We start from the raw sequence: 26325 nt of genomic DNA, 5'->3' as shown, positions 1-26325 counted from the left end.
CCCTCGAGTCTAAGCAGATCTGCCTCCCAGGTTAACCCTCCCCTATCTGACCGGCTCGACGTCCAAGTCCCCCAGCAGGCATCATTATAACCACAAGCTGTTCCAGGTCCCGATGATCAGCAGCATGGATTGCAAAGCCTCCCCCACAGGCCGCTACCATCTGCTAAATTGTAACTGACTGCCGGACCAAGCCCAGGAGAACAAAGTGCAGTGAGAGTGACCCAGCTACAAGGAACATTGCACAGCGCGGGTGGGGACTGTAGCAGCCCCGTGTGGGTTTCCTGTAAACCTTCCTTTCAAATTCCCAGAACAAATAACAAAGACAGGAGCATGTTGGCTCTGCTGCTCCTGGGGCCCCTGCTCCCAACACAACAGCACTGAGTGCCCTGACCTCAGGGGTTTGTCTTGCTCAACCCAGAGGGGCAAAGACCTGCTGAGTTTCTGCATTTCGGGAACAGGCAGAGGGCTGCGCCTGCTGCATGTGGTGCTCCCACTGGGCAATCAAACCAGCAGCGAAGGCCAAGCCCACGTCTACTGAGCACAAATTCCAAAGAGTAAATATAATGCACGCGGTTCCTCTGGCGTCCTGCCTGTGCATAACGGCACCTGAGGTTGGGATCAGGGCACCAGGAGCAGCCTCCTCCCTACCCAGATCACTAACAGGCAGCCTAAGAAACTCCAGCTGCTGCCCTTCATCACCCCCTGCTTTGTATGGAAAACTCTCAGCAGGCTTCGGAGCACGGCTCAGCAATAATCACAGATTCTGAAAAGCAGATGACAGCAGCAAAGGCTTGTCTGAAAAGCGTACAGACTCTGCTGCCTCTCAGATGCTGCAGGGAGCAGAAGAGTAGGTGTGTGCTTAACCGGCATATGCCAGGAATCAAATACACTCATCAGTTCTGACATTTGCATTTCCTTTGACAACAGTTGTCTGTAAAATTATCACTGCTTGATAATCAAGAGATGCCCCAGAAAAACTCCCGCTCTCCCGTAGCTGTATGTGAAAAGCTGACAGAATAATTCATACGCCCTCGAGAAAGCTGAAAGCATCTCCATTTCCTGTCGCATGTCAGTGACCTCCCTGAGCAGCCAGTGCTCTGTGCACAGGAAGGACGGCCACTGGCTTACGAAGCTGTCAAGCCAGCTGTCTCCGGAGAGCCTTGCTGTGCTGAGCTGGCCTTCTCTGGGCTAACACGGGATGACAGCACTTCAAAAGGAAGGATTCTGGGCTGCTCTGCAGAGAGCAGGGTTGTTAATGACAGTAAATCCACAGCTCCCCACACAATCAGACACAGCCCAGTGGCCTGACATCACTTACAATGGAAGTACAGCTCCTCGTCTCCGTCCTGGCTGGCTTTGCTGTACCCACACTGTCTGCAATGAGAAGCAATAGTCACATTAGGCCTCAAGTGTGACTCTCCCACTGGATACAAAGCCTCAAATACCAGGGCCCGAGAGTGCTGTCCAACCCCCCAGAATACACCAGCACAAGGAGCCAAAGGCCAGGGCCAAGCAAACCTGTACGCTTAACCGCTGTGGTCTCTGTGATCCCAAGCCCGGCAGGAGAGAATTGCAGAGACAGGGGCTGGATGTGGAGTTGCAGCTTCAGCAGTGGGTGTGGAAAAGCCTAGGGGTTACTCTGCAGACGAGCAAATGACGGGGGCAAACCATGCAGAGTGGGCACTGGCTGATCTGGGGCTGGGGTGGAAGCCAACAAAGGGCAGGTCAAATCTGGAGCCGCAACACAAAGGCAAATTCCGACCTCCCAGGGATAATGACAGAGCAGTGTCTTCAGGTCATTTCCAGCACACTTGAGCTGATGGGCACCGGACACCTGACACACTGAGAGCATTTGCTAGCCCAGTCATGTGGATAACTCAGATGTCCACATCCCGTGACAGGTGCAGATAAGCCCTGCTGCAGGCAGGATATTTGCTCGCTTGTCCCCACCCCTGTAATCTCAGCCTGACACCACCCTTTTTTTAGGAAAGATGCTAGTCAAAAGCCATGGGATGGATGGACTCGCCCCAATGTGGCAAGCAACAAAATCACCAGAATTTCAGACGTGGCAATAGCAGTGCGACAGTCAGATCCCTGCTCTGACCTTCAGGGTCTCCTGTTAGCACAGACACAAAGCCAGCTCCTATGGACCGCCAGTCATCACCTAACCCCTCCCTGCTGCCCAGGGCAGAGCTGTGCTCCCTGGGCTGATGCTGCACTGGCTGCGGGCAGTGGCAAAAGTCCTGCTGGTGTCCAAGGGAGCAGGGCCCCAGTGAGGACCGAGCCAGAGCGTGAGGCTGCCCCAGATGCCATTTGGTTAATAAAGCAACTTCCCACCTCAGCCCCCCACTGACAGCAGCTCCACGCCAGAGGGAGGAAGGAACTGCCCCAACTCTAAAGCAGGGGCCCAGAGCCTTGCACCAGGGCTGCCTGCGCGTGCAAATGGTGCAACTCTAAACAGAGGAAACAAGCCTCCCCTCCCTTGGAGCTGCTCCTCTGCCACCCCAGGCATTCAGGGGAAACGGTCGCTATGGGGAGCTGAGTGAACTCTCGCTGCCTGTGTGAACCTGGCATTCTGTGCACTGGAGGTCAGCCTGCCACTCCGGCCCCGCCCCCGCCCCTGCCGCTCCAACAAGGGGCACAGGGACCTGACAGTGACCTGCTCCCACCCCAGCCCTGTCGTTACACAACACTCAAGTCTTCACTTGTAATTTTTTATTATTCTATTTATTTAAATTAGTCTCATTTGGGGCTAATTTAATCTTTTAATTTAAAAATTACAGATTGTTCCACTGACCCAGCTGTCAGACGAATACTGATGCGTCTCTGAACCCTTTCCCTTGTTCCTGCAGCCCTGGCAGGAGGAATGGAGATCGGAGCGAGTGGCTCCAAAGATAGCACAATTATCTGCTTCATATACTTTCCCATGCCGTGTGGAACTCCAGCTGTCTGGGTTTCACCCGTTCTCAAACTCCAGAGCTAGACTCAGCCAAAGCAAAAACCTGAGCCTTAGAAAAGCCCCAGATCGGGAAGATTGACAGAAATACAGATATTAAAAATGCTAAACTAACTTAAGGGAATTTCTATCCTTGATTTACCAGTTGGAAAAGTGAAGCATTTCACGCTGTTTGGAGATGTCCCAGCATGACCCACTGGTGACACATGCCCCGAACCACAGAGGATGTGAGCCTGGCACAGTTCCAAGACACGGCCGGGAGCACAGAGACTCTTGTGCTCTCTCTGAAGGTCTCCAGTTGGCCAGCATGGTGGCCACATTGCAAACAGTGCAGAGAATCCTGGGGGTTTAGTTGTTATCAACTGGAGCCAACAAATTCTCCCAGATTCCCCCCACTCAGGCCCATTTTCACAGTCACGTCACTAGTTCGCCGAGCACCACAATGGCTGCAGACGCACAGCTCAGGTTAAGCTTTTCCCACTGTCCGTTCCACAAAACCCTCTGGCCTCAGGAAAGTGACTCACGTGTGTGACAACAGCACAGCCTGGGCCAGGTCAGACTCAGGAGAGCTTGTAACACTGGCCAGCCAGTCCCTGGGGGAGCTCTGAATGCCACCAGCCGCTTCTGCCATGGGCAGAGTCATACATGAGTTGCCAAAGCATTTTTCAGCTACCAAACCCTGTAACCCCACTTGATCCCCGGCACAAACACCAGCTAGTCCAAGTCTGGAACAGGAAGGTGACATTCACAGCTCTAGGCCGAGTGTTGTCCCTCTGGATGAGCAGATTTGACCCTAAGGCAGACAAACACGCAACCCACAGGGCAAAACTTGGCTGTTACAGAGATCTGTCTCTTTTCCCGTGTTCCCCAACCCTCAGCTGCAGCATTAGGAGCATTAGCCACACTAAGCCAGCAAGCCGCCCCCAGAAATCCTTGGTCTATTGCCATATGCACAATAGAAGAGGTGCGAAGTCTGCTCACCTCCTCCAGATCATCACACCAATCACCATGGAAACCAGCACAATCAGCCCAGCAATTGCAACCACCACGATGATGATGATAGGGTTCTGCTCGCTGGGAGCCACAGTCACTGCCAAGGAGGGAAGCGAAACAGGGGTTAGGCCTGTATTCCCCTCTGCACGTACCTGGCACCATGGTTACAACTCCAGATCAGCCTGCCTTGGCTTGTGCTGCATTCCTGCACCATCTCTAGCACCAGGGTCAGGGGCCTGGCAATGTCATGGTGTGCGCCAGAGCGCCACACTGCAGGGTGCTCCTGCACCAGACAGCACTTCCTGCATCACTGGCAGTGTACAATAGGCCCCTCGTGTTTAAACACAACTGGAAAAGGGAACAAAAAACTCTGGGTATTTCTAGGGCAAAACACAAGAGAGAGACTGAGGTAGGTGAAAAATCGTTCAGGCTTTTCTGCATCATAAAGCACCAAGACAAGGAACAGAGCCTCCCCTTGCACATTCCCTGCAATGCAGGCACGTTGCCCTAGGCCAGTGGTTCTCAACCTGGGGACGCATAGCTCAGGGGGTACGCAAAGGTCTTCCAGGAGGTACAGCAACTCATCTGGATAGTTACCTACCTTTATAGCAGGCTACAGAAAAAGCACTAGCAAAGTCAGTACAAACTAAATTTCGTACAAAGTCACCATTCTTCAGTCACCGTGTGCTGTGATGTGTCTGTATTTTTATATCTGATTTTGTAAGCAAGTAGGTTTCAAGTGAGATGAAACTTGGGGGTACACAAGAAAATCAGACTCCAGAAAGGGGTACAGTAGTTTAGAAAGGTTGAGAGCCCACTGCACTGGACTAAGCCAGCAGTTTGCAGATGTTACATGGTCTGAAAACTTTGTCTAAGCCACAACCTTGCCCTGATGGCTGAAGCTGAGAAAAGATTTCCACCAGGATGCATTCAAAATGCCAGAAGTGACTTTCATGCTGACCCCGTGTTAGCAGCACACGACTGTCGGATGTCAGGCCAGGTCTGGGAGCCAGGGGAGGCTCTAGCTCTTTTGCCGCCCCAAGCACGGCAGGCAGGCTGTCTTCGGCGGCTTGCCTGAGGGAGGTCCCCGGTCCCACGGCTTCGGCGTGCCCGCCACCGAATTGCCGTTGGAGCCGCAAGACCGGGGACCTCCTGCAGGCGCGTTGCCAAAGGCAGCCTGACTGCTGCTCTCGCAGGGACTAGCAGGGCGCCCCCCACGGCTTGCCGCCCCAGGCACCCGCTTGGTGTGTTGGCGCCTGCAGCCGCCGCTGCTGGGAGCAGGGGTCACAGCAGCTGCTTGTGGAAAGGTAGCAAGGGGAGCTCAACATGCTATTTTCATAGGGTCAGCAGTACTAGGGCTGTTTTTTAACTCCGATTTCACAAGGCGAGTGGCAACTTGTTTCCAAAGCAAACACAGCTAGACAAAAACTAGAGGATTTGCCACACCCTGGTAAGGCTGTAAACACACTTGGGTCTCAAATCTTGCCATGCTCTCTTGGAGCATCTCCCTGTCCCACAGCTCAGCCCCTCCTCCTGCTAAACCAGCTCAGGTTCCTCCAGCAAAGAAACTTTCTCTGCAGGTCCGAGCTGCTGCTTATTGTTATTTCTCCAATTCACGTGCTGAGGCTGTTCTGGCAGCCAGGGCCAATGCGAGCAGAGTGAAGGGCAGTGTTGACAGGGTGAGCAGAGGAACCTCTAGCTCTCAGCCTTAGCGGACTCCTCATTCCGTTAGCCGATGTTAAGGAAATAGTTCTGTTTATGGGGGTGTCATGAAGTCCCCAGGCGATGCTCTGGAACTGCTCCCCACAAAGCCAGTCAGGACTTTGGGGAGCCTCCTCTCCCTTGGAGCAGACTTGTTCAGGGCAAGAAGCTCACACGGCTTCACCTCCTGGGTCTCTCCTGGGGTGTTTTCAGCATCCTCTGCCCCTCCGTGCGCTTCCCACAGCGAGTTCCGCCCAGGTGGGGGTCCTGGGGAAGCCATAGGTCCTGCACCCCCCACTTCGCAGTCAGATGTGACTCTCAGCCAGCCAGTAACACAGAGGTTTATTCGATGATAGAAAAACAGGGTCTTAAAACAGAGCTTGTAGATACAGCGAACCGGACCCCTCGGCCAGGTCCATTCTGGGGGCAGTGAGCCGACCCCAGGTCTGCATTCACTCCTCGTCCCCGCCAGGCATCCAGACTAACATACCCCCTCCAGCCCCTCCTCTCTGCCAGCTCCTTTCCCGGGCCAGGAGGTCACCTGACCTCTTTGTCTCCAACACCTTCAGCGTGGCACCTTGCAGAGACGAGCCCAGGCCGATCAGTTGCTAGGAGACAGAGTTGCCAGGCATTTAGGTGCACTGGCCCTTTGCTCTGCCAGATACTTAAGAACTGCCATGGGGACACTGAGGCACCAACACAGTATTCAGAGAAAACATTAAGAACATTCCAGTTCGTCACATCGGGAGACACCTGAAAATTTATAGCATACAAATGATCTCCCTCACTAGTTCAATACGTGCCTCTCCTGCGCTGGCGAACAGAGGTCTGAGATAGCGACATTCGAGAGACAACTTTTACTGGATTCAATTCATTCTGAAAACGTCTCCGTGTGGTTAATGGATGCAATTTAAAGCCCTGTTAAACACAATCTATAAAACTTCATACTGATCCAGCCATCCCTGGACTTCCATTTCCAGCCAGGGTGGGTTATTAAACTGAAACCTACCGTCTCCCCCACCCCCTCCTTTAGACAGTGAAATAAGATGTTCTTGACAACAGGTTTGCATGGAAGCTGTAAAAAGTAAAACCCCAACAAAATCCAGTGAAGCCGATTCAGCTAGTCAGCAAAGTGACAAACACCCTAAGCGCTTCATGGAGCAGGGCCCTAGCAGAGCAACCGTCTCTGATCTGGACACAGGCTCGAGACCAGCTCTGCTTCCATGTGAAATGATCTGAAGGACCCTGGTTTTGTTTCCACTGGACAATAGTGAAACTGACCCCTCTCTTCTGTGGCACTAGGTGAAGACCACCTGGCTCAGAGGATTGAAAGACAGGTAAAGTGCCCTCCGCAGTTCAGCAGGCAGTGACCTACAGCTGTTCCCATCTGACAGCTGTTTAGTGGCCCCTGTGTAATGGAACTGGGGGGATCCATCCAGATGTCAATGTCACAAAAACCAAGTCACAATTGGCCCTACTGGGCACCCTCCTTGGCAGGCTCAGTAGAACCCCCAGAGATGTCCGGTTAATTCTCCCCTCCTACTGCCTAGAGGCTCCCTCTAGGGCAGGGCAGAAGCAAGTAGGTGGGTACCCTTGTCAATGCTGCACTTGCTCTGTTAGACAATCTGAGGACATCAGCCTGCACGGCTGTCAAGCCAGCACCCTCATTAGCACTACCTCAATCTCTGACATCGGAAGGAAACGGGTAGCTAGGAATGAAGGAATAGGCCCTCACTCAACAGAAGGGCCCGCTCCCTCCCTAGGGGACAGGCCCACACCCAGAACAGACTCTGCTGCTTGAAGTCAGTTGAGTCTCAGGCATGAACTGTGAGCCATAGAGCTGCTCCAGTTCAGAGTGACGCACCTGACGTGTGTTCTGCGTTCGATACGCACCTCACCGGCCTGCTAGCACTTACGTTCCCTCAAGGTTTCCACTTCGATGCCAGGACTGTAGTTTCCATAACCCTGGGCTGACGCCGTCCGGACCTGGAAGACGTAGCGCGTGCCAGGCCTGAGGTTACTGACTGTCACGGCTGTCGACGCGGTCTTCACAGTCGAGTAACTTTGATCTCTTTGATCCTATGAAATAATGAAACACAGGAGATTTAAGGAGATTGACAACTGTCCTCTAGCTGATCTGTGGAGCAGCTGTCTTATCGCTGTGCCTCTGGGTCCCAGCAGGGCTGACTAGACCATTAGTGAAAATGAAATGTTTTCTAGACGCCTCATTAATAGAAATTACATTGAAAAGTTACAAGAAAGGTGAACAAACACGGCTAGGCCTAGCAGACATGACAGGTGAGAGGCTGGGGAACAGGTGTTATAAAAGGGGTGATATACCAGCTTCCTTGGCTGTCCTCTCCCATTCACCTCTTTACCTTTTCTTTCACCCCACCTTGCACGCTGGGAAAGTGCACACCAAGCCCCTCCCCCTCTACTTCCAAGGAGGTCCTGAGCGTGGCTGTACAGATAGGACATGATTAATAATCGCCATAGAGCAGAAAGTAGTTCCACCAGGCGGGGCTGAGAATAAACAGCTAAGCAAGCCTGGCATTCCAGCCAGAAAAGGGTGCTGGGTGCATCACTCAGATGCCAGCCAGGGCACTCCTGTCCCCCTACCGCCCTTGCAGCCCCAGTTACCATCTCCAAAGAACCCGAGAGATGGGCAGAGAGTGGTCGCGGATGTACCTTGGGCAGCCCTGTCTGGCTATGGAAGGACATTCGGAGGGGTTGCATGGCATGTCCTGGGGGAAGCACTGAGTACACAATCAAGCCAGCAACAGGGCCCAGCTCCTCGAGGGGACTAGGGTGCACAATGGCGCTGCCTCAAAGCAGGCCTGGGAAGTCACTGGAATTGCTGGCCAAAGATGCCGGCATTCCAAAGGGATATCAGAGGAGAAGAGTCCAAAGGGAGAGGCAGGCTGGAAGGTGCTAAATGATCCCCAAATGCATCAGGGCAGATTGGGGGGGATGAGTTGCCTGAGAGGCCAAGGAGTCCCATGCTCAGTACCCTGGATGGGAAGGGGAGCTGCTTGAACAGAGAGGCTCTTGGAGGAATCATGGGAAAAGGAAGGGGCAGGCTGAGTGAGAGCAGAGGCAGGTTAGGGCAGAGGCAAATTGGTGCATCCTGGCAGCAGCCTGGCCATCTTTTTAAGCTCCCCCGTAACAAAGGGGCCTTTCAGGCTGGGACCGGGGACAGTGGGTGAGAATGTGTAATTGGGTCCCCAGAGAGGGGTTGATTTAAACTAAACAGGGGCTGCTGCATGTCCCTGGCAGGGGCCGGGGGTGCTACGAACCATTTCCAAGGAGAGAAGAAGGGACCTTCAGCCTTGGGCTGAGGCTGAGCAATGAGCAGGTTCTCAGTGAACGGCACCGAGATGGGGCTATCCAAAGAGGGCTCTGATTGCAGCCGGGCCAGAGCCCAGGAGGACCCTGAAAAGCAGTGAGCAGGGTGGAGGTGCGAGGGCCAGAGACAGCGCCTGTACTCACTGCACTACTCAGGAGGAGGATGCGTCCGCCAGCTGGAATCTGATTACCTGCCATCACCAGGCCGGCTGGAGAGGGCCTTCTCCGCAAACTGCAGCCAGCTCTGAATGATGGGCAGTGCTACAGGCAGGTGGGCTCGGGAGACCTGGGTTACCCAGACCAACAAGGCCTCTGTGCACCAGCTCACCACCTCTGTGCCAGAATCTCATCACACTCCAGCTGGGCCATCAGCTGACAGCCAGCAGCGCCGCTGGACAGCTAGATTGAAGCCCTTCCTCCCGACTGTACAGTGTGGCCTAGCGCTTGGCACACAAACCAGGTTTCCTGGAGAGAACGGAGCATTTTAAACTGCTCCAGCAAACAGCATCGGGGGGAATCACTCAGCCACGGCACCAACTACAGCAAAGACATGTCCACTTAGAAACATCTTAGCTGAGCTAGTCTGGAGCTGCCCCCGCCCTGCAATGCCTCACTCACGCAGCCTCTCCTGGATGGACCCGGACGTCACACAGCATTAGCATAACGAGTCCACTGGGGGCTCCATGTTCTACTCTTTGGCCAGAGGGAAATAGTTACTTGTTCTCATTCTGGCTAATGCGAAGGCAGCACCCTGGATGTTTGCAAACAGTCTAACTTGATTTCTTTGTTATTAACCAGTGCCGTGATGGGGGGGTGGTATTAAACCCGCTTTTCCAGGAGCGGCGCCAGGGTTTTTGGCGCCCTAGGCGGGGGTCCTTCCGCACTCCTGGTCTTCGGGGAACTTCGGTGGCGGGTCCCGGAGCGAGTGAAAGACCCGCCACAGAACTGCCGCCAAAGACCCGGAGCACGGAAGGACCTCCTGCTGCCAAATTGCCGCCCCTCCAAATCCTAGAGCCCTAGGTAGGTCGCCTAAATGGAAGCGCCAACCCTGGGCTTTTCCCAGGCATGTTTGACTGGAGCAGCTCTGCTGGACCAGCCTGGAATGCAGAGGGCAGAGCTCTTCCCAGATGCAGGCTGTTCTTGGCACCAGCAGTGGGCAGTTTCTCAAGACTAAATAAACGTGTATTGGCACACTTGGAGTAATCAGAGCTGGCAGGCACATTCTCTAGTGATTCCAGGCCCAGGAATGTGATTCACCTACCCAGCTAGCTCTGCATTTCTGCCTTGTTATGACTGAGATGGACAGAACCTTTAAAGCAGCAGCTGACAAATGTCAGAGTGGGAAGCTGTGCCCCTGCATGGCAGCCCAGAACAGAAACGCTCTGACGTAGCATTTCCTAAGGCAATAGGTCTCAGTGGGGCAGAATGGCCGTTCAGAGGGCTTTGCTGTATTCCTTGTCCCGAGAAATCACAAAGAACTTAAAGACAAACTTTCCGTGGGCTCCAGAGATACAGCCTCTACATGCCTGCAGCAGGCACATGTTGCCACAGTCCAGGTGCGTTCTCCATTGGGAATCTCAAAGTCCCAGGCCCCTGGGTATATTCATGCTTCTCCCAAGCGGAGCCTCATGTTAGGAAAGCTCCTCACAAACAAATTTGACAAGCCTCCACTCTCCTGAATCCAATCACTTGCACAGCACCACCAGAGAAGGAGCTTATGCTTAACAAACCACTCAAACCATTTAGACATAAGAAGCATCCCATAGGTTCTGGGACTAGAGGTGCTGGGGTGCTGCTGCACCCCCTGGCTTGAAGTGATTTTCATCATATATAGGGTTGCCAACTTTCTAATTGGACAAAACCGAACACCGTAGCCCTGCCCCTGCCCCTTTCTCGAGGCCCTGCCCCTACTCACAACCGAACACCGTAGCCCTGCCCCTGCCCCTTTCTCAAGGCCCTGCTGGTAATAGTCAGTCCTGAACTCACTGAAGTTTTAAGGTCATTCAGTATTTTGTGATACAGCAGTGCCAAAAATATCAGCCTCATCCTGCTGCAGTTCTGGGAATGCCCCTCATCCAAAGGGACTAAGCACATATATCTAACTTAGCAGGTTGCAAGCTCACAAGTCTCAGAATTCTAATGCACTTAAGGAAAAGCTATTAAAAACCTCTAAAAATGATCAAGTTCTATTCTTTCTCCCTGGAGGTTTATCTATTAGGACTCGCAGTGCTGATGCAACCTGGCTTCACAGGTGGAGACAGAAAAAAAACAATTAAAATAAACTCTAAAAATAGCTAAAATAATTTAAAGCGTGTATAACCAGATTGTGTAGTGGTGATTTAGAGAATGCGGAACTTGTAAGTAGCAGGAGCAACCCAAACTCATGCCAGTAAAGTGATCACACACACAGACACACACACTTTCCATTATTGAGGATTTCCAAAGCAAGTGGGTCACAGCAAATGTTACAGGGGAGGCATGCAGACAGCATCGGTAAGGACAGCTCTATGTATCACAAATCTGGCTGGGAAGCAGGGGAACCTCTCATTTGGAGTTTTTGGCATGTCACTGAAAAGATGGGAAACAAATCTCCAAAGGATCTACCTTTTCATAGTACTTGATTTCGTACTCAGTGTTACTGGCACTAGGGAAGCCCGGTTCCTGCCATGACAAGGAAATGCTCTTCTGTTCAATTTTATCTGTGCGGATGTCAGCGACAAGAGCTGGTGCTGAAAAAGCAGAGAGAAGAAACAAGCAGATCACTAATGCCATCACCCCACAAGGCTGGGCTCCCCCATCACTCACCCCAGAAAAACAGCACCCCAATTATAGTGTCTGACCATGCAGCCGTGCCATGCAGAGACATCTCACGGAGACTTCCATGCGCAGAGCTGCGGCAGAATTGGGCCCTTGAGGAACAGTATCATCAACCCATTTCTATGCCTGGTCACAGCAGCAAAATACAAATGTGCCCCAGTAACAGATCACTTATGAATGCATGTCAGAAATACTCTCTTCTTCTGCAGCACAAAGGGCACGTCAGCTCTTGGGCTGACACAGAGTTTCACAGACAAACCCTTTGACACAATAGGTTTGACTCCACATTAGCCTAAGTTGTGTTGCAATAAAGGGCTAGTGGGCATCTGCACGACACACACATCATGCACAGAACCACCTTGTTTTTCTCTCTGTGCTGAGACAAGATGCTGGAAGAGCAGAGAGAAAATCTCACTCTTCTGCCATAAAACCAGGGTGTTGAGCGCAGCAAGATCCTGCTGCCCAGCTCGCAAGCACCTGCTTTGTGGCCAAGACGTGAGACAGCAGAGGACGACTGGGTTTTATTTGGGCAATAAGACCCTGGAGTACAAGTCCTCTAGGACTACTGACCAGCCATGAGGAGACAGGGGTCCAGGGTTAGTCACAAGACACCAGCCAGTCACTGCTGCCCAGGTAATTCCACTCCACTGTATCCTATTCTGATAAGAGAGGCCCTGAGCTGGCTCCTTTAGAAGAGAAGTTTCCACAGGGCACTTAAAAGGCATGAAATAAACTCAACTGCACCTGTCTTCTTAGTGGCCTTCCCTGTCTGCAATTTTACAAACCCTGGGGCTCTGTCCTGCATGAAATGTGCAGGAACTCTCAGGATTCAGAGTATAAACATGGAGCAGAGGAAATCAGCTCTTGATATAATTTTCAGTCAGCCAGTCACATCCCCTGGGGCTTGCTTAGATCCTGGCCTGGCTGCCTGTATTTACAATGCTATAGGTCAAGAACTGATGAAACAGGCAGAAATACATGGGGGAGTTGAATTTGTAACCTTAGTTGTTTTGTTAATTTCATTCATCTGTTCAGTTTTGGTTAAAACTACTGCCCCTGTCAGGGGTGGCCTGGCAGAACCCAGGAAAGGTCATCCGAAGGTAAGTTCAAAGGGTAACATTTTTAAATAAAGCAACTTTGTTACAGCCAAAATCTTTTGCATTAAAAGGGAAGGAAACTGCTTCAACTTCTGGCAACTGATTTAAAACATGAAGCAGCAAAAACTACAGGGCTCTGGGACCCTCTTTGCTGCTGCATTTAATTGTTTTGTAGCTTACGCACAGGGATCTGTCCAGTCAATTAGTCCAGGCAACACAAACAGGCTCTTTGCTTAAAAAAGGACCTTGTTAAATGTGGAACTCAAGCACCCTGAGCCAGATTCCCCCAGTTGCACTAAGGAGGTCTCCAGCCAGCCAGCTTAGCTTAGCTGTGGACTTGCATTGACCATCCATACTAGGAGCGGTTCTCCTCCCAGCTCTGTATCTTAGTTCCAGCATTCCCGTCTTGCTACACACATACCCCCGCATTGACTGTCACCAGAAATTCTGCACGTGTATGGAAAGCAGGGTATTGAAGTAGTGTTCTGCTGTGCAGAGCTGGGAGGGAAACCTCGCCTGAGCCCATTGGGTTAGCTGAGCACTGTTTTTTGCCAGCAGATAAATCAGTGGCTAGTCAGTCTGCGCTGGGCTGTTTAGTCATCTGCAGGAGGGAGATTGAGTGGGGCTGGGGTTTATAGCACACAACTTCCTGGGACCTTCTGCCTGTCAGAGTTTGTGAACTCTCACCACAGTCACACAGTGTTATGGGGCTGCATGGTCACAGGTGAAAATGAGTCTCCTGGGGCCTCTAGAAGACACTGGTCTATCAGAAAATCACTCCATAACTGGCAGCTTCCAGCACTGGAATAACATGGGGTGCAGTGCAGCACACCCAGGAGTGAGGTGCATCCCAGACTCAGGAGCCCATAGTCGCACATTCAAAACAGATACCAGTGGGGACACAGATCCATTTGCACAAACTCCTGAAAGTATTTTGTTTCCCTAGATACTTGTACCGCAGTTCAGCCCCACAGGGTAACAGCACCTGGTTTTCATCTCCGGTAGTGAGGGGTTTTTAGGCCTTTTCACTTTCCCTTTGAAAATCTGGCCCACAAAATACAGACAGTATAAATTAACTCCTAGCTTGGTTTCCTTGAAGTGACTGTTATGGCCAGAGGAATTACAAAGCTCCCCCAGAAGCTGGTTGTTAGGAGGGAGGTCTGTGGGAGGCCTGGGGTTCTTTTCCAGAAGAGTATGCCTTGCAGTTGAAGGGAACATGGCTGGAACCGTCTGCGCTAGCAGTATTTACTGGAGACATGCACCCATTCACTGGGGCAACAGCCAGGGCTGCATTACTGCCATGGGGACGCAGGCAAGAGCAAGTGTCTTGCCATTTACTATGATGAGCAACAAGCTGGATTTCAAAGCTTCCGAAGAGAAAGCTCCAGTCATTTGGGAAAGAAGTGCAAAACTCACCAATATACAGAACATCAGCTGTTACAGGTTGTTGCTAAGCTTAGAGCAAACTCTCTGGCAAGCTACGAGAGCAGGAAGGTATTTTCAGCTACAGCCCATTGGCATCTCTTCACTGCAAGCCTTTTGGGAAGGCTGAGGGATGCTTTGTAATGTAGAGTAGATGAAGGAGACCAGAGTTCAGCTGTTTATTACCCCATTAGCCTCCTGTTGTGCTGTTAATAGGCAGGAACCGGCCCCCTGGGCAGACAATTGCAATGCTTCAGACTCCAAGGGAAGTGAGACTAATAGCAACACTCCCATTACATAGCTTCGCACTAGAAGAGGAAATCTGAGCAGAGCCCGGGGTCAGGCCCTTCCAACCCATCAGACAATAAAGAGAAATCAAATCTCCGCCTGGACATAACTCAGTATAGCATGGCCTGGCATTCACTGAATGTCAGACATGGGGCAGAGTTTGACACGCAGACAGCTTCCCTCCAGTCATCACCCAGGAGCACAGAACTGCTGCTCAAGTCACACGAAAATCAGGCCCTTTATTTGGCTGGATAGTCCTGTGTGACAATCTGACTCTAAGGATAATTTCACTAAAATTGGTGCTTCTTGATTATTGCACAGGCTCAGAGGAGAGCTAAGCCCCTGTTTACTGGCTGGGTGTCGCTCCAAAGTGCAGAGTACTTAATTCCCTACAGAAAAGGAGCCAGCAACAGCAGTGACTGCCAGTCTGGCAAGCCCCTAGCAGGGTCTAGCAGAAGGCAAGTCACTCAAAAATCATTGGCAGGGCAAAAAAGAGGCTTTCCTGCCCCAGGACCAGTGCCTGGTTCAACACCACTTCAGATGAGGAGAGAGAGGCTGGCACCCAGCACAACTGGCACAGGAGCACAGAGCCAGCTGGAATTCACTCTACCCAGGCAGAGCAAAATCCCAACGGGGGATAAAAACTGTTGGTTTGTTTCAAATGCAGCTTCACCGTGTGACACCTGAAGTAGCAAGCAGGGTAATAGGTAACGAAAGCCCCAGCCCAGGATTCCAGAACCAAGTGCCCAGCCTTCCTCCCCACATTGTTTACATTTAGTTCTCCCACTCGTGTTAACCCGCCTGGGAGCCAAAGCAAACTGAGCCATGTGGAGCTGGGACCAGTTGGTAAGCATGAAAGCAGCCAACCTGTGCTAACCCTGGGCCCCTCCCCTGGGAGCTCAGCCTTTGCCCCAGCACTCAAGGCAGGGAGAAGGGAACGACTTGTCCGCCTCCCTCTGCTGCACGAATTTCCTCTCCCCGGTGCCTGCTTCTTGCACTGCTGCCAGCTGCCCCTCCTCACCCACCACCCGCTAAATCAACCCTTTGTGCCCTCCGGGAGGCATGTCACCTGTACTCCCCAGGCGTGTTGTGTGTGGCATGCCAGAGCGTTAACTGTCCTGTACTCTTCTGCTGTATGGGAGATACCAGCAGTGTTTGCCAGGTGCCAGCAGGATTGGACAGCGCTGTCAGAGTGTCACAAGGAGCTGGGTCAGGGACGGGACACCCGCTGAGGCACATGCTGTGGGATAGAGGCCTCACACTCAAGCCTCGCCTCCCCACTGACGTGTTTTTTGCTGATTTATCAGGAACAGGGGAATGGGCTGGAGAACCCCAGGGAATGCCGACCACTTTGCTAGATAGATTTTTACTGCTGAACTGTCTGTGGCACACTGGATATTCAAATGTCCACTGAAGCCCCTTTTTTGTCCCAGATTAATGAGAAGCCTCGACTCTCCCCTGCAGTTGACCATGCCAATTACAGCCTGTCACATCTCTCCCGTGAGGCGGCACCGATTGCTCTGACACCGATTGTTTTCTGTTGTTGGCGTGTTCCTCCTAATACAAAGTCCCTTTCGCAGTAGCTTGTTGGGCTGCCAAGACCTCCCTCTTTCCCCAGCCAGAGGTTGTTCATTCTAAGATCTAGGTCCTGGGAATGCCCAAGGAGCAGAGCATCGCATTTCACCCCCTTGAGCCGCAAGGCAAGAGCAGAGGAGAGACTTTACATTGACTGATTTATCCTCTGAAATGAGCTTCTTTGAGGAACTTTTGATCTGCTGGTGGCTGTTCACAACCAATTCCCCACTGGGAACACTGCTTGCACCTGTCCCCTTTCTGCTTCTGGAGCAATGGAGAGGCTGAACCATGGCCCCGAATGAGGGACACAAACTCTTTGATGTTCCTTTTCCCCAATCCTCAGTGGTCACCAGAGAACAGCAGCGATAATCAGTCTCCGTGGTCAGACCCCAAAGGAGGGAATTTGCTATTTCCCTAGTCTCGGTTTGCTTCCATTTTCCGGCACGCCCACTGAACTGGGCATTTACATTCCCTCACTCACAGTCAGAGGGAGCATCCATGTCTGGGAGGCTGGAGCAAGGGATTGTGAGTCAAGTCTCCTGTGTTCTAGACCAACTCGACCACCAACAGTGTGGGTGGCCTTTGGCAAGACACTTCATCTTTGTTCCCCAGCGTCCTCCTCTGGAAAGCAGAGACCAGGATCTTCCTGTCTCACAGCAGGAGCGCTGTGAATTTTAATGACTGAACTGGCATCTTACGTTGCCCTTCTGTAGCATCCTTCCTCTGGAGAGTCCCAGCATTGTTATATACATCAGCACACCTAGGATTTCTCCTGCTCCAGAGCCGTCCCCGACCCCATGGGTCATTGACAGGAAATGGGAGCCTGGGGCAGGTCATAAAGAGATGCAAAAGGGTACCCTGTTTTCACGGATTCTGTCTGTCTTCCTAGGTCACTTTGCAGGGATTCAGGGTCAGTTTTGGCTTCCTCATTTATATCCTGCCAGGTCATTCAAACACAGATCTCTAATCATTAAAGCCCAGGCAGATTTTATTTTTTGTTAATCAGAACAAGTGTCTCTCACAACCCATCCATTAGCTGGCCCAGGGGATGGCTGGGCTGAGCCGACAGCCTGAAAGGAACCTTGTTGAGGAAAAGCTGCCTAGGAAATTAGCTAGTTCTGTGTTGTCTTCCTTCTCCCCCAGATTTTGGAAGCTTGCTAGAGCCTGACTATCCTACAGGGAATTCCGGTCAGAGGAACAAGATCCTGGAAAGCAAACTTAAGTAGCTGTGAAATGTATTTATTACGCAGCTCATTAATCTTGCTGAGAAAAGTCCTGCTGATGAATTATTCATGTTGACTGGCTGCTGGTCCTTTCAGCCTCTATTTAAACAACTGGCACAGGCCAGACCAGGTGCCACCAGCAAAAGCAAGCCAGAGAGCGGCTGTTTGCACGTGTGCACACTCTCTTTGCACAGGTCACTTGTCTTTTACTTCTAATCTGACTAGATGTTGTTCTTTGACATTTTAAGAACTAATTCTCCAAGTAAACACACTAGCTCTGGGCACTGACCTTTAGGAGGATATTGAATTATCCATATATGAAAAGGGTGGAGCAAGTTCACTCTAGCAATGAAGACAGAGGATAACAAAGGTTATTAATGTTTCAGAACGTATTGACAGATGGTGCAGAACAGGCCTGAATCCCTAGGTGGGAGCAGCAGGAATGAATGCAGAGGTTGGAATCCATCTCCAGGCCCAGCATTACAAGGCACAGTTTGGGACTTTCACAGACACCAGGATTAGCTTCATCATTCCCGCAGCTCAGCTGAGACCAGAGACAAAGGTTGGTCTATTACTGAAGCCAAATATGTGGGTCATCTTGAGCTCTCAACTTTTGGCAAGTCTTTTTCCTATATGAAAGCCCCTGTGTAGTGCTGCGGGGGGGAAGGGATTCTGCTGGGTTTGAAATTAATGCCCCAGTGAGAGCATGAAGCCGGAGAAGCACACCTGCGACAGCTCTGCAGGTGGATGTCCAGGTGTGGTCTGAAGCAGCGCCGGTGCCTGCATTACCATTGCAGCTAACTCTGCATCCTGTCTGGTCCGTCAGGTAATCACAACAACAGGCAGAGGACAGCTCTGAAGAAGTGGGGGTTTTTACCCATGAAAGTTTATGCCCAAATAAATCTGTCTTTAAGGTGCCACCGGACACGTTGTTGTTTTTGAGGATGCAGACTAACTCGGCTACTCCCTAATACTGGATTCCGTCTGTCATTCCTGCAACATGCGCCTTGCTGGCATTCCCTTTACCCCAGAGTCTCAGGTACGGAGCTGTATTTGAAAACTTCAGGTGTCAGCAGTAAAGGGTCCCATCCCACCAAAGCAGGGCCGGCGCTTCCATTTAGGTGACCTAGGCGGTCGCCTAGGGCACCAGGATTTGCAAGGGCTGCAGACTGCTCCGGGGGACCTCCCGCAGGCGTCCCTGCGGACGGTCCACTGGTCCCGTAACTCCGGTGGAGCATCCGCAGGCACGCCTGTGGCAGGTCCACTGGAGCCGCGGGACCAGCGGACCGTCCGCAGGGACACCTGCGGGAGGCCCACCAGAGCCGCGGGACCAGCGGACCGTCCGCAGGGACATCTGCGGGAGGCCCACCGGAGCCGCGGGATCGGCGAGCCGGCCCTGCACCTAGGGCATCAAAAACCCTGGCGCCGCTCCTGCACCAAAGACACTAAAAGCTATGGTTTCAGGAATAACACGAATGGCACAAAGCCTGCTGCCCCCTTGTGGTAGTTGAGAACAATAGTTAATGTGAGAGGATTAGTGCCGCTTCTGTACTTCCTTATACCACACCTTGCCGATTACACCTGGCTGCCATTTTCCTCAGAGCCATCTTCTGTGATGGCAAAAATTCAAGTGCAATATTTGCTAAGGGATGAGGGTGGGAGAGGAGAAACTATTTTTACATGCAAAGAGTCTTTCAACAATAGAGAAAAAACAGAAATATTCTAGATGAAACTATGACAATTTTTTGCCCACCTTGCAAAGACACCACACACACACACACACACACACACAGTTTCAGCTGCAGTAATTGGAACGGTAATTGCCCACCAATAGCTTTAGTGGCTATTGCATGCCTGTAGTATTTTTAGAGCGACAAGGAGGGTGAGGTAATCGCTTTTATTGGCCCAACTTCTGCTGATGAGAGAGACAAGCTTTCTATTGATACAGAGCTCTCCTTCAGATCTGAGAAAGGACTCACAGCTAAATACAAGATCAAACAGATAGTTTAGCATAAGAAGTTAGCACATATGCTAAGGGACCCCTCAATGGCAAACAACCCGTTAACCTACAGTCACAGGACAAAAGATCTTTGTGTTTTGTAAGAGGTCAAGTTTTGCTGACTTCTGGAGAGCAGCCTGCTCTTTGAACTGTGGTGTTGCTGTCCTAACTTGGGCAGGAGGCCTAGATAGACCCATCACGTCTTGAAAATTGGGCATATTCCTAGCAGTGACCAACAGCAGTTCTGCTCCTGGGCCTTCTCCTTCCAAACAAGCTGGGAAAAGTCATATTGTCTTTGTTAACAATCAGAGCCACCCACACAATTCCACCTCTGTAGGGCCTCTAATCATGGCTGCTGTTAATAAACCCTAGTCATTGCTAATCATAGTTAAGTTTTTTTCTGGTAACAGTGATCTGCTTCAGACCAGTGTGTGGGGCTTCTTCATTCATGCCATATGGTAGATACCAGCTAAAAAGTAAAGCCCCAGATGCATTAAAAAGGAATTAAAAAATCATACTGCTACAGAGTAATTCATGTTGTGAATAAAATGTTTCTTATTAATATTTTAAACTCCCTACCATTGCCTCTATTCTGAAAAGCAAACATTACATTATTCACCATTCTGCCTGATTTTATAAACTCCATCTCACTGTGCGTGGCTTTGTTCCTCTTAATTAACAAACAAACCAGCAGAAAAGGCATAAAAATAGGTGTACTCACTGCAGCCATCTGCTGAGAAAACAACTGCATCTGAAATATGGATTCTAGCTGATGTCTAAAGATGTCCTAAATACCCGGGGAGGGCTCCTGCCTCCTGTCCGCCCAGGAGACCTGGGGGAGGCTGAGATCCACACTCGTTGCAATGTGTCTCACCAATCCATTCCCCAGAGGGATTGGAGATGGAGGCTTTGCAAAGACATTTAGACGTGATCCACCAAGGAATCAGAATAACTATTTCTGGGGCTTAGTCTCCTCTCCGTGCATATGGGCAACTCTTGTGGTGTTACTGGGAGTGGAAGCGGGGGCTCAGAAAGGAGAGAATAGGGAAACAGAGGAGATCTGTGGGGGTGCCAGACAAATCCCCTCTCTCCATCATAATCAGAGAGGCAAACTAGTCTGCGTCCTGGGGAAGGTGCCACATGGGTGGCTATATGGCAGAAGAAAGAGCTTTGGGATCTCTCTTCCAAGTTCACCAACTCACCTGGGAAGAAGTCAAAGCAACATGGAAACACATTCTGCCTGTTTGCTGCCAAGTCAGGACAGAGTCTTTTTCCAGTGGCAGCACGAATCTGTGACTCAGTGACCTGTGAGTGGCTCAAACACACTTTCCTCCCACCCTTGCCTCTCAGAGAGCTCCCCTAACAAGCTCGCCTGCAGCCACAGCATTTCCCTGGGGGCCAATCTGACTTTTCTACTTTCGAATCAAGACCTCTGCCTGCCTGACTCCCTGGACCTATGGAGTTAACACGAGCTCAGGCGCTAAAAGCTTTTGACCAAGCTAGGACTCTCCACTGACCAGAGGTGGTCTCCTATGTGGAAGGATGGGTCCATGTTAGCCTTGCATCTAGACTGCACCGTCATAGAAATTACTGAGTGAGGAAAGTAAAAGCAGCAATGTGAGCAAAAACATTTGATCAAATGGTGCGGAAATTATTCATAACAAGATCAAAGTTTAATCTCTCAAGATTAAATTGTTAGCCAATTTCTATGGCGAGGGACATGGAGATGGCTCATCTCCATTAACTGTGACTGGGGAATGGATTTTCATGCAAATTAACACCAACAGAGGGAGAGACAAGGACACAAAGAGCCCTTTCCGGCTTGCCTTGGGGAGGTTTAAATCATAGAGGGAGACCTGCAGAAATGTAACGGGATTGCAGCAATGGGAACAAGCCCCTCTCCACCAGGGAAGGGCTCTGGCAGACAGAAAGGCTCCTCCATTCTGCTCGGGTCAGGAAATTAAAGGTGTGAGCCCCTGGGGGAAGGAAGACATTTGACAATGGCAAATTGTGCCCTGAAACGTGGCCTGGAGAAAACAATGTAACCAACAATTCTAACACTCTCCTATTCATGTGGGACAGCCAGCCCCTGAATCACTCTCTGTTAAGGAGTTTCACATAGCTGGGTTGCAAGAACTGATTCCCTGAAGACATTTTTGTGATCCATAAATTCAAACTGTAACTTAATCACGCAATGGATTCACAGCTCCATGGAGCTCAGAGCCTCACTGTCAGAATAGCGACTGTTGTGTAGCTCTGAAATAGCACAGGACAAGGAGAGCTAAGGGCTAAGGACTCTCCTGTGGGCCCAGAGCTATTCGATTGTGTGGGGCCCCCGTCTACAAGTCTTTTTCCTAATTTAAAACAAAATTATCACAATTATGGCATTTAGGCTATTAACGCTATACTAAACTTGCCTTCTAATTAACAAAGCCATTCTGTGGTTACATTTCAGTCATAAAATATGTAGACTATAGTTAAGTTAATTCAAAATATCCTGCTTCTTCCCTTAGAGCAGCTGTTATATTAGTTTCTTTCTGGGAGGGAGTTTGGTGCAGGAGGGGATGCTGACCTGCGGCAGGGGTGCAGGAGGCGGTGCGAGGTGCAGGCTCCGTCCAGGAGGCACTTACCACAGGTGGCTCCTGGCCGACAGCACAGCAGGGCTCTTGGCCAGTTCCCTGGGAGCAGGGGAAGCACGCGGAGCCACCTCCCCAGCCACTAGTGGCCACAGAGACATGCCAGCAGCCAGCCATTTCCAGGAGCAGCATGGGACCATGGCATGCAGGCAGCCTGCCTGAGCCCTGCTGCGCTGGGGCCCCCTTAGCCCAGGGCTCTGGGCTGTAGCCCCTAAACCCCTTCCAACCCTGTCTGCAGCAGAGGAATGACTGTCCATTTTCACTGCTGAGCAATGGACTTTTCTAAACCCAGCAAGCATCTGTTCTCTGTATTCTAGCAATGAAAACCCAACCTGAGTGTCACAGATCTGCCTTCATCTTTTCCCAGCTATCTTCTGTGGCAAGGCACCTTCTCAGTCTCTCCAGCCTCTGCTGCTTTCAGCCCTGGTGAGACAGGCCTGGGTAACGTGGTCCCCCTGGGACACAGGGGAAGTCTGCTCCCCGTATCTCCACAAGTCCTGTTTAGAGTATTTTTCTCCCTTGTGGGAGAGAGTACTGACTGCCTCCCCTCCTGGTGAGGCTCACTGTCTTGCTGCTCCTGGCAGCAGGGCTCCTTTTTTCTCTCTCTTTCTCCCTCCCTCCCCCCAAGGAAGGGTTTAAAAAGGTCTCAGGCAGCCCTAAGTTGGAATCAGCTGATCCTAATCAACCTCAGGTAGCTCCCCCTCAGCTGATTCTAATTGCTACCTTGGTATCCCTTTCTCAGCTGAACCTGATTGACCTGTAATTGCCTCCCAGTTGATAGGGAGGAGGGCCTTTTAACCCTCTGGGACTGACTCCTACTCCTACCCCTCCCTTGCCGCTGTCTGTCCTGAGTTTATCACACTTCCTAAGCACTTGTATGGTCCTCATCACTGCTGTAGTATCTGCGTGACCCTGAGTATCCATAAGGCAGGGTGAAGGTGAGAGGTCGGGGGGGAGGGGGAAGCATTGCCAAGTCCTCCCATGGGGGAAATCCACTGGCCAAGCTGTATGTGAGCAATCACCTCCTCCCAGCAGAAAAAGCTATGGAAACACCAGCTGAGCAGTAAAAACCTCTCCGGCTCGCTCAGCCATCTTTGAAAAACTCCTAACAGCTCGTGAGAGCAAGTAGACAAATGAGAGGGTCTCCGACTTCCTGGTGAAGGTGCCAGGAAATGGACTAGGACAGGAACATGGCCAGCACATTTGGGAATGCAGGGAACTGTGACATGACTACTTAGCCCTGTGCACTGTATCCTCCCAGCCCAGTGCTCTCAGCGAGTGCCTATGAGTCAGCAGTTCTTTCAGAGACTCCGGAAACTTCTGCTCCCTCAGCTAGCACCAACCCAGACCCTGAGGGCTTGGCATGGAGTGCAGGCTGCAGCAGAAAGAGCTGCAGTGTCGGACAGGCCAGTTCCAGGGGCAGATGTTACTGGGGAGACATCATCCAACCATGCATTCCCAGGAGCTCTGTCGAGAACGTCACGCCCTAGCACTGTGTCCTCGGAGCATGTCTGGGATTCCAGAAACAGTTGCTCTGGATCACGCTCCTGCATATCAGGCCCAGTGGCTCCTGTATTCATCACTTGCTTCAAGAGGAGCAGTGAACATGACCCACCCCCCTTCTGTAAAGATGGGGAAAGTGACAGCTGCTGCAGGTGCTAACCTGACTGTTCCTGCCCGGGGGCCCTGGGGCTCAGTACTGCAGAACTGCTCAGAAAACCTTGGGCTTTCCAGGAGAGCACTAAGTTAATCTAAGCCAATGAACTTCATTTTAGGGCTGTGCCACTGCAATGCTGGACAATACTCCACAGGCCACAGAGTTAGCTGCACGCCTCACTGGCCAGAGCGGCACTGCATGTAGCCAGGCAGCTCCCATTAGAGTCAGCAGAAAGCTGGGGGGTCACTGGGGCTGAGGGGAGCCAGCGTGGCATCTTAGCGCTGTCTAGCAGGCTGAGCCATACCCTTCCAGTAACCCAACTGGGCGGCTCTGTTTGCTTAGCCCTTACAGGGGCAGGGCACTGCTGGTTTCACTAGTTACTTGTATTAAAGAATAGCTGCCTACAGAGCCGTGCCCAACTCTGTGTGTGCGCCCAGCTCTGCATGCACCCAGTTCTGCACGCGCCCAGCCATCCCACCAGCTGTCAGGTGCAGTTCATAGAAACTGAGGGGAGTTAGAGCCAGTGGCTGTGGTCTTGGCAATCAAGGGCTAAGACTAGAACCTTATTCATAGTGCAAGTGGGTGGGGGCAGGTTCAGAGGCTGCACCCTGCAGGGGTCATTCACTGGATGTGGGCAGGGGGTGGTGGGCTCTCCACACCTCTCCCCTTCTACTCCTTTGGGATTCTTGCATCACAAAGTGCAAGTCCTAGACGCTCAGAGGGAGGAGCGGGTAAAGCAGCAAGTGCAGCTAGGCGTGGCCCGTACCTCTGAGGCTGGTGGAGATGTTCACTTCCGCGTACTGCGGCTTTGACAAGGCCCTGAAATCAGAGACACCATTGACAGCTGCCACACGGATAGTGTAGTTAACATGTGGTAGCAAGTTCACCAGGGTAACGGTCCTGTCCACCAATCCCGTCTGCTGGGGCACAAAGCCAACGCTGCTGCCACATTGCTCGCACTGCCGCACGAGAGCCGCCGAGCAGCGGTCACAGAGGAGATTATAGGTGACGTCAGTCCGGCCACCCAGGTCGGCTGGTGCACTCCATTCCAGGACCAGCGTGGACTGCTTCAGGCTGTAGATGAGATTCCTTGGAGCAGATGGGGGACCTGCAAGCAGAAGAGTGAGTGTTTCACTGCATGTGCACTGGTTGCAACCTCCAGCAGCACCAGTGAGAGGCCGTCACAGTTATAACCACACTGGCACCGCCCCTGGGATTCAGGGGAAGTTACAGAATGGCAGAGGAAAAGCTGGATCCAAGAAAGCCTATTTCTAGGGCAGTCATCCAATAACACAAGGAGTCACGCAGCCTCAGCCCCGTGCAATGCGTGCTGCTCGTGCAGCATGGAGAGTGTCCACACTTTAAAGGAAGCTCTGAGCAAGGCAGAACGGGATTAAAGATCAGTCTCCCTGCAGTCTGGGTGTATCTCTACACTGCAGAAAAAGGCGTGTTCTTAACTCAAGTTAGGTAATCCGCATTAGCTAACTCAAACTGCTGTGTTAGCCGTCTTTTAACTTGCATTAGCAGCTTAAATGAATGCCTGTAGGGCAACATGGGGTTGAACTCAAGCTGCTAACTGGAGTGAAAAGCCAAGATGCCGTAACTTCACTATTTTAACCCAGATTAAGGACACGGTGCAGTGTCCTTGCGGTGCAGACAGACCCTTAGTGTCCGATACCTGCAGACTCTTGACACATGCCAGCTCCTCACACTGCTCCGAGCTTGAGACTTGGCTTTCCTTGTTTCAGACGGTGAAATAGTTTAGAGCCAAGCCATCTGGCTCTGCAGCGAGGCCAAGAATAAGACACATCTCACTCGGGCTGCTGTCAGTCACCCCACGAAGGCTACTGCTTATTATTATATAAGCAATTCTAAAGTGCCCATCACCATAGTATCTATTAATTAAATTTAATTAACTGAATGCCATTTAATTAAAAACATGTGCCGTGCTAGACTGTGTCTATCCAAGCATGCCCTAGTTTTATTGGGGTAGCCGGCAATCCTTACTGGCATGTTCAGAGCCTCAGATTTCAGGCCTTGTAATCTCTGGCTGTGAGCTCCCTGCGGTAGGGCCTGGCTTTTCCTGGCTGGTCGGAGAGCACCAAGCTCCTTGTGGGTGCTACTGAAATACCCAGAATAACTCCCGGTGATGCTAATGCCCTGGGACACAGCTACAGAGGCCAAGCAGCTCTGCCTGGGTGTTGGTGGCCTTGCCATCCGGGTGGGGGGCCTGTCATAGGCCTGGCCAGCCCCAGGGCAGCGGCAGCTCTGGCTGGCTCCTCTCTCTCCCTTCTATTTCGCGAACCACGGATGTTGCTGGAGAGAGACGTACGGGTGCAGGAGGCAGATGGCGGGTCTGACGGGGACCGGGAGTAGTTCTTCTGGCACGTGCAGAATGTGGAGGCTTCTCGATGTGTGAAGCTGTGTTCGGGGCAGGGAGAGCAGAGAGGGAGTCGGGAGGACAGCTTATAAAATCCAGTAGGGCAAGCTGTGAAGAGATGGACAGACTGTTATGGCAAGCCGAGTTCTGGCAGCACAAGCAAACAGAGAAGTTGTTAGTGACCAGCCTTCTCCAAGTCCCGAGGCCCCCTTTGCTTTGGATCTCAGTGTTCAGAG

At 51.6% G+C, this 26325-nt stretch overlaps 1 protein-coding gene across 1 annotated transcript in view; it reads right to left on the bottom strand.

Annotated features, from left to right (window-relative positions):
- The window catches only part of EPHA10 (EPH receptor A10), a 100204-nt gene that overhangs the window by 21371 nt on the left and 52508 nt on the right, over positions 1-26325 (bottom strand). Inside the window, exons 4-9 of the mRNA XM_032796273.2 lie at positions 26042-26197; positions 24476-24817; positions 11600-11724; positions 7567-7729; positions 3938-4046; positions 1319-1374 (exon numbers count right to left, since the gene is read on the bottom strand). Coding sequence (XP_032652164.1) covers positions 1319-1374; positions 3938-4046; positions 7567-7729; positions 11600-11724; positions 24476-24817; positions 26042-26197 — 951 coding nt within the window. The remainder of the gene's footprint in view (positions 1-1318; positions 1375-3937; positions 4047-7566; positions 7730-11599; positions 11725-24475; positions 24818-26041; positions 26198-26325) is intronic.

The sequence above is a fragment of the Chelonoidis abingdonii genome, chromosome 25, assembly GCF_003597395.2.
Source record: "Chelonoidis abingdonii isolate Lonesome George chromosome 25, CheloAbing_2.0, whole genome shotgun sequence".
NCBI lineage: Eukaryota > Metazoa > Chordata > Testudines > Testudinidae > Chelonoidis > Chelonoidis abingdonii.
Note: the sequence above shows the minus strand (reverse complement) of the source record. Positions and strands in the feature narration are given on the sequence as shown.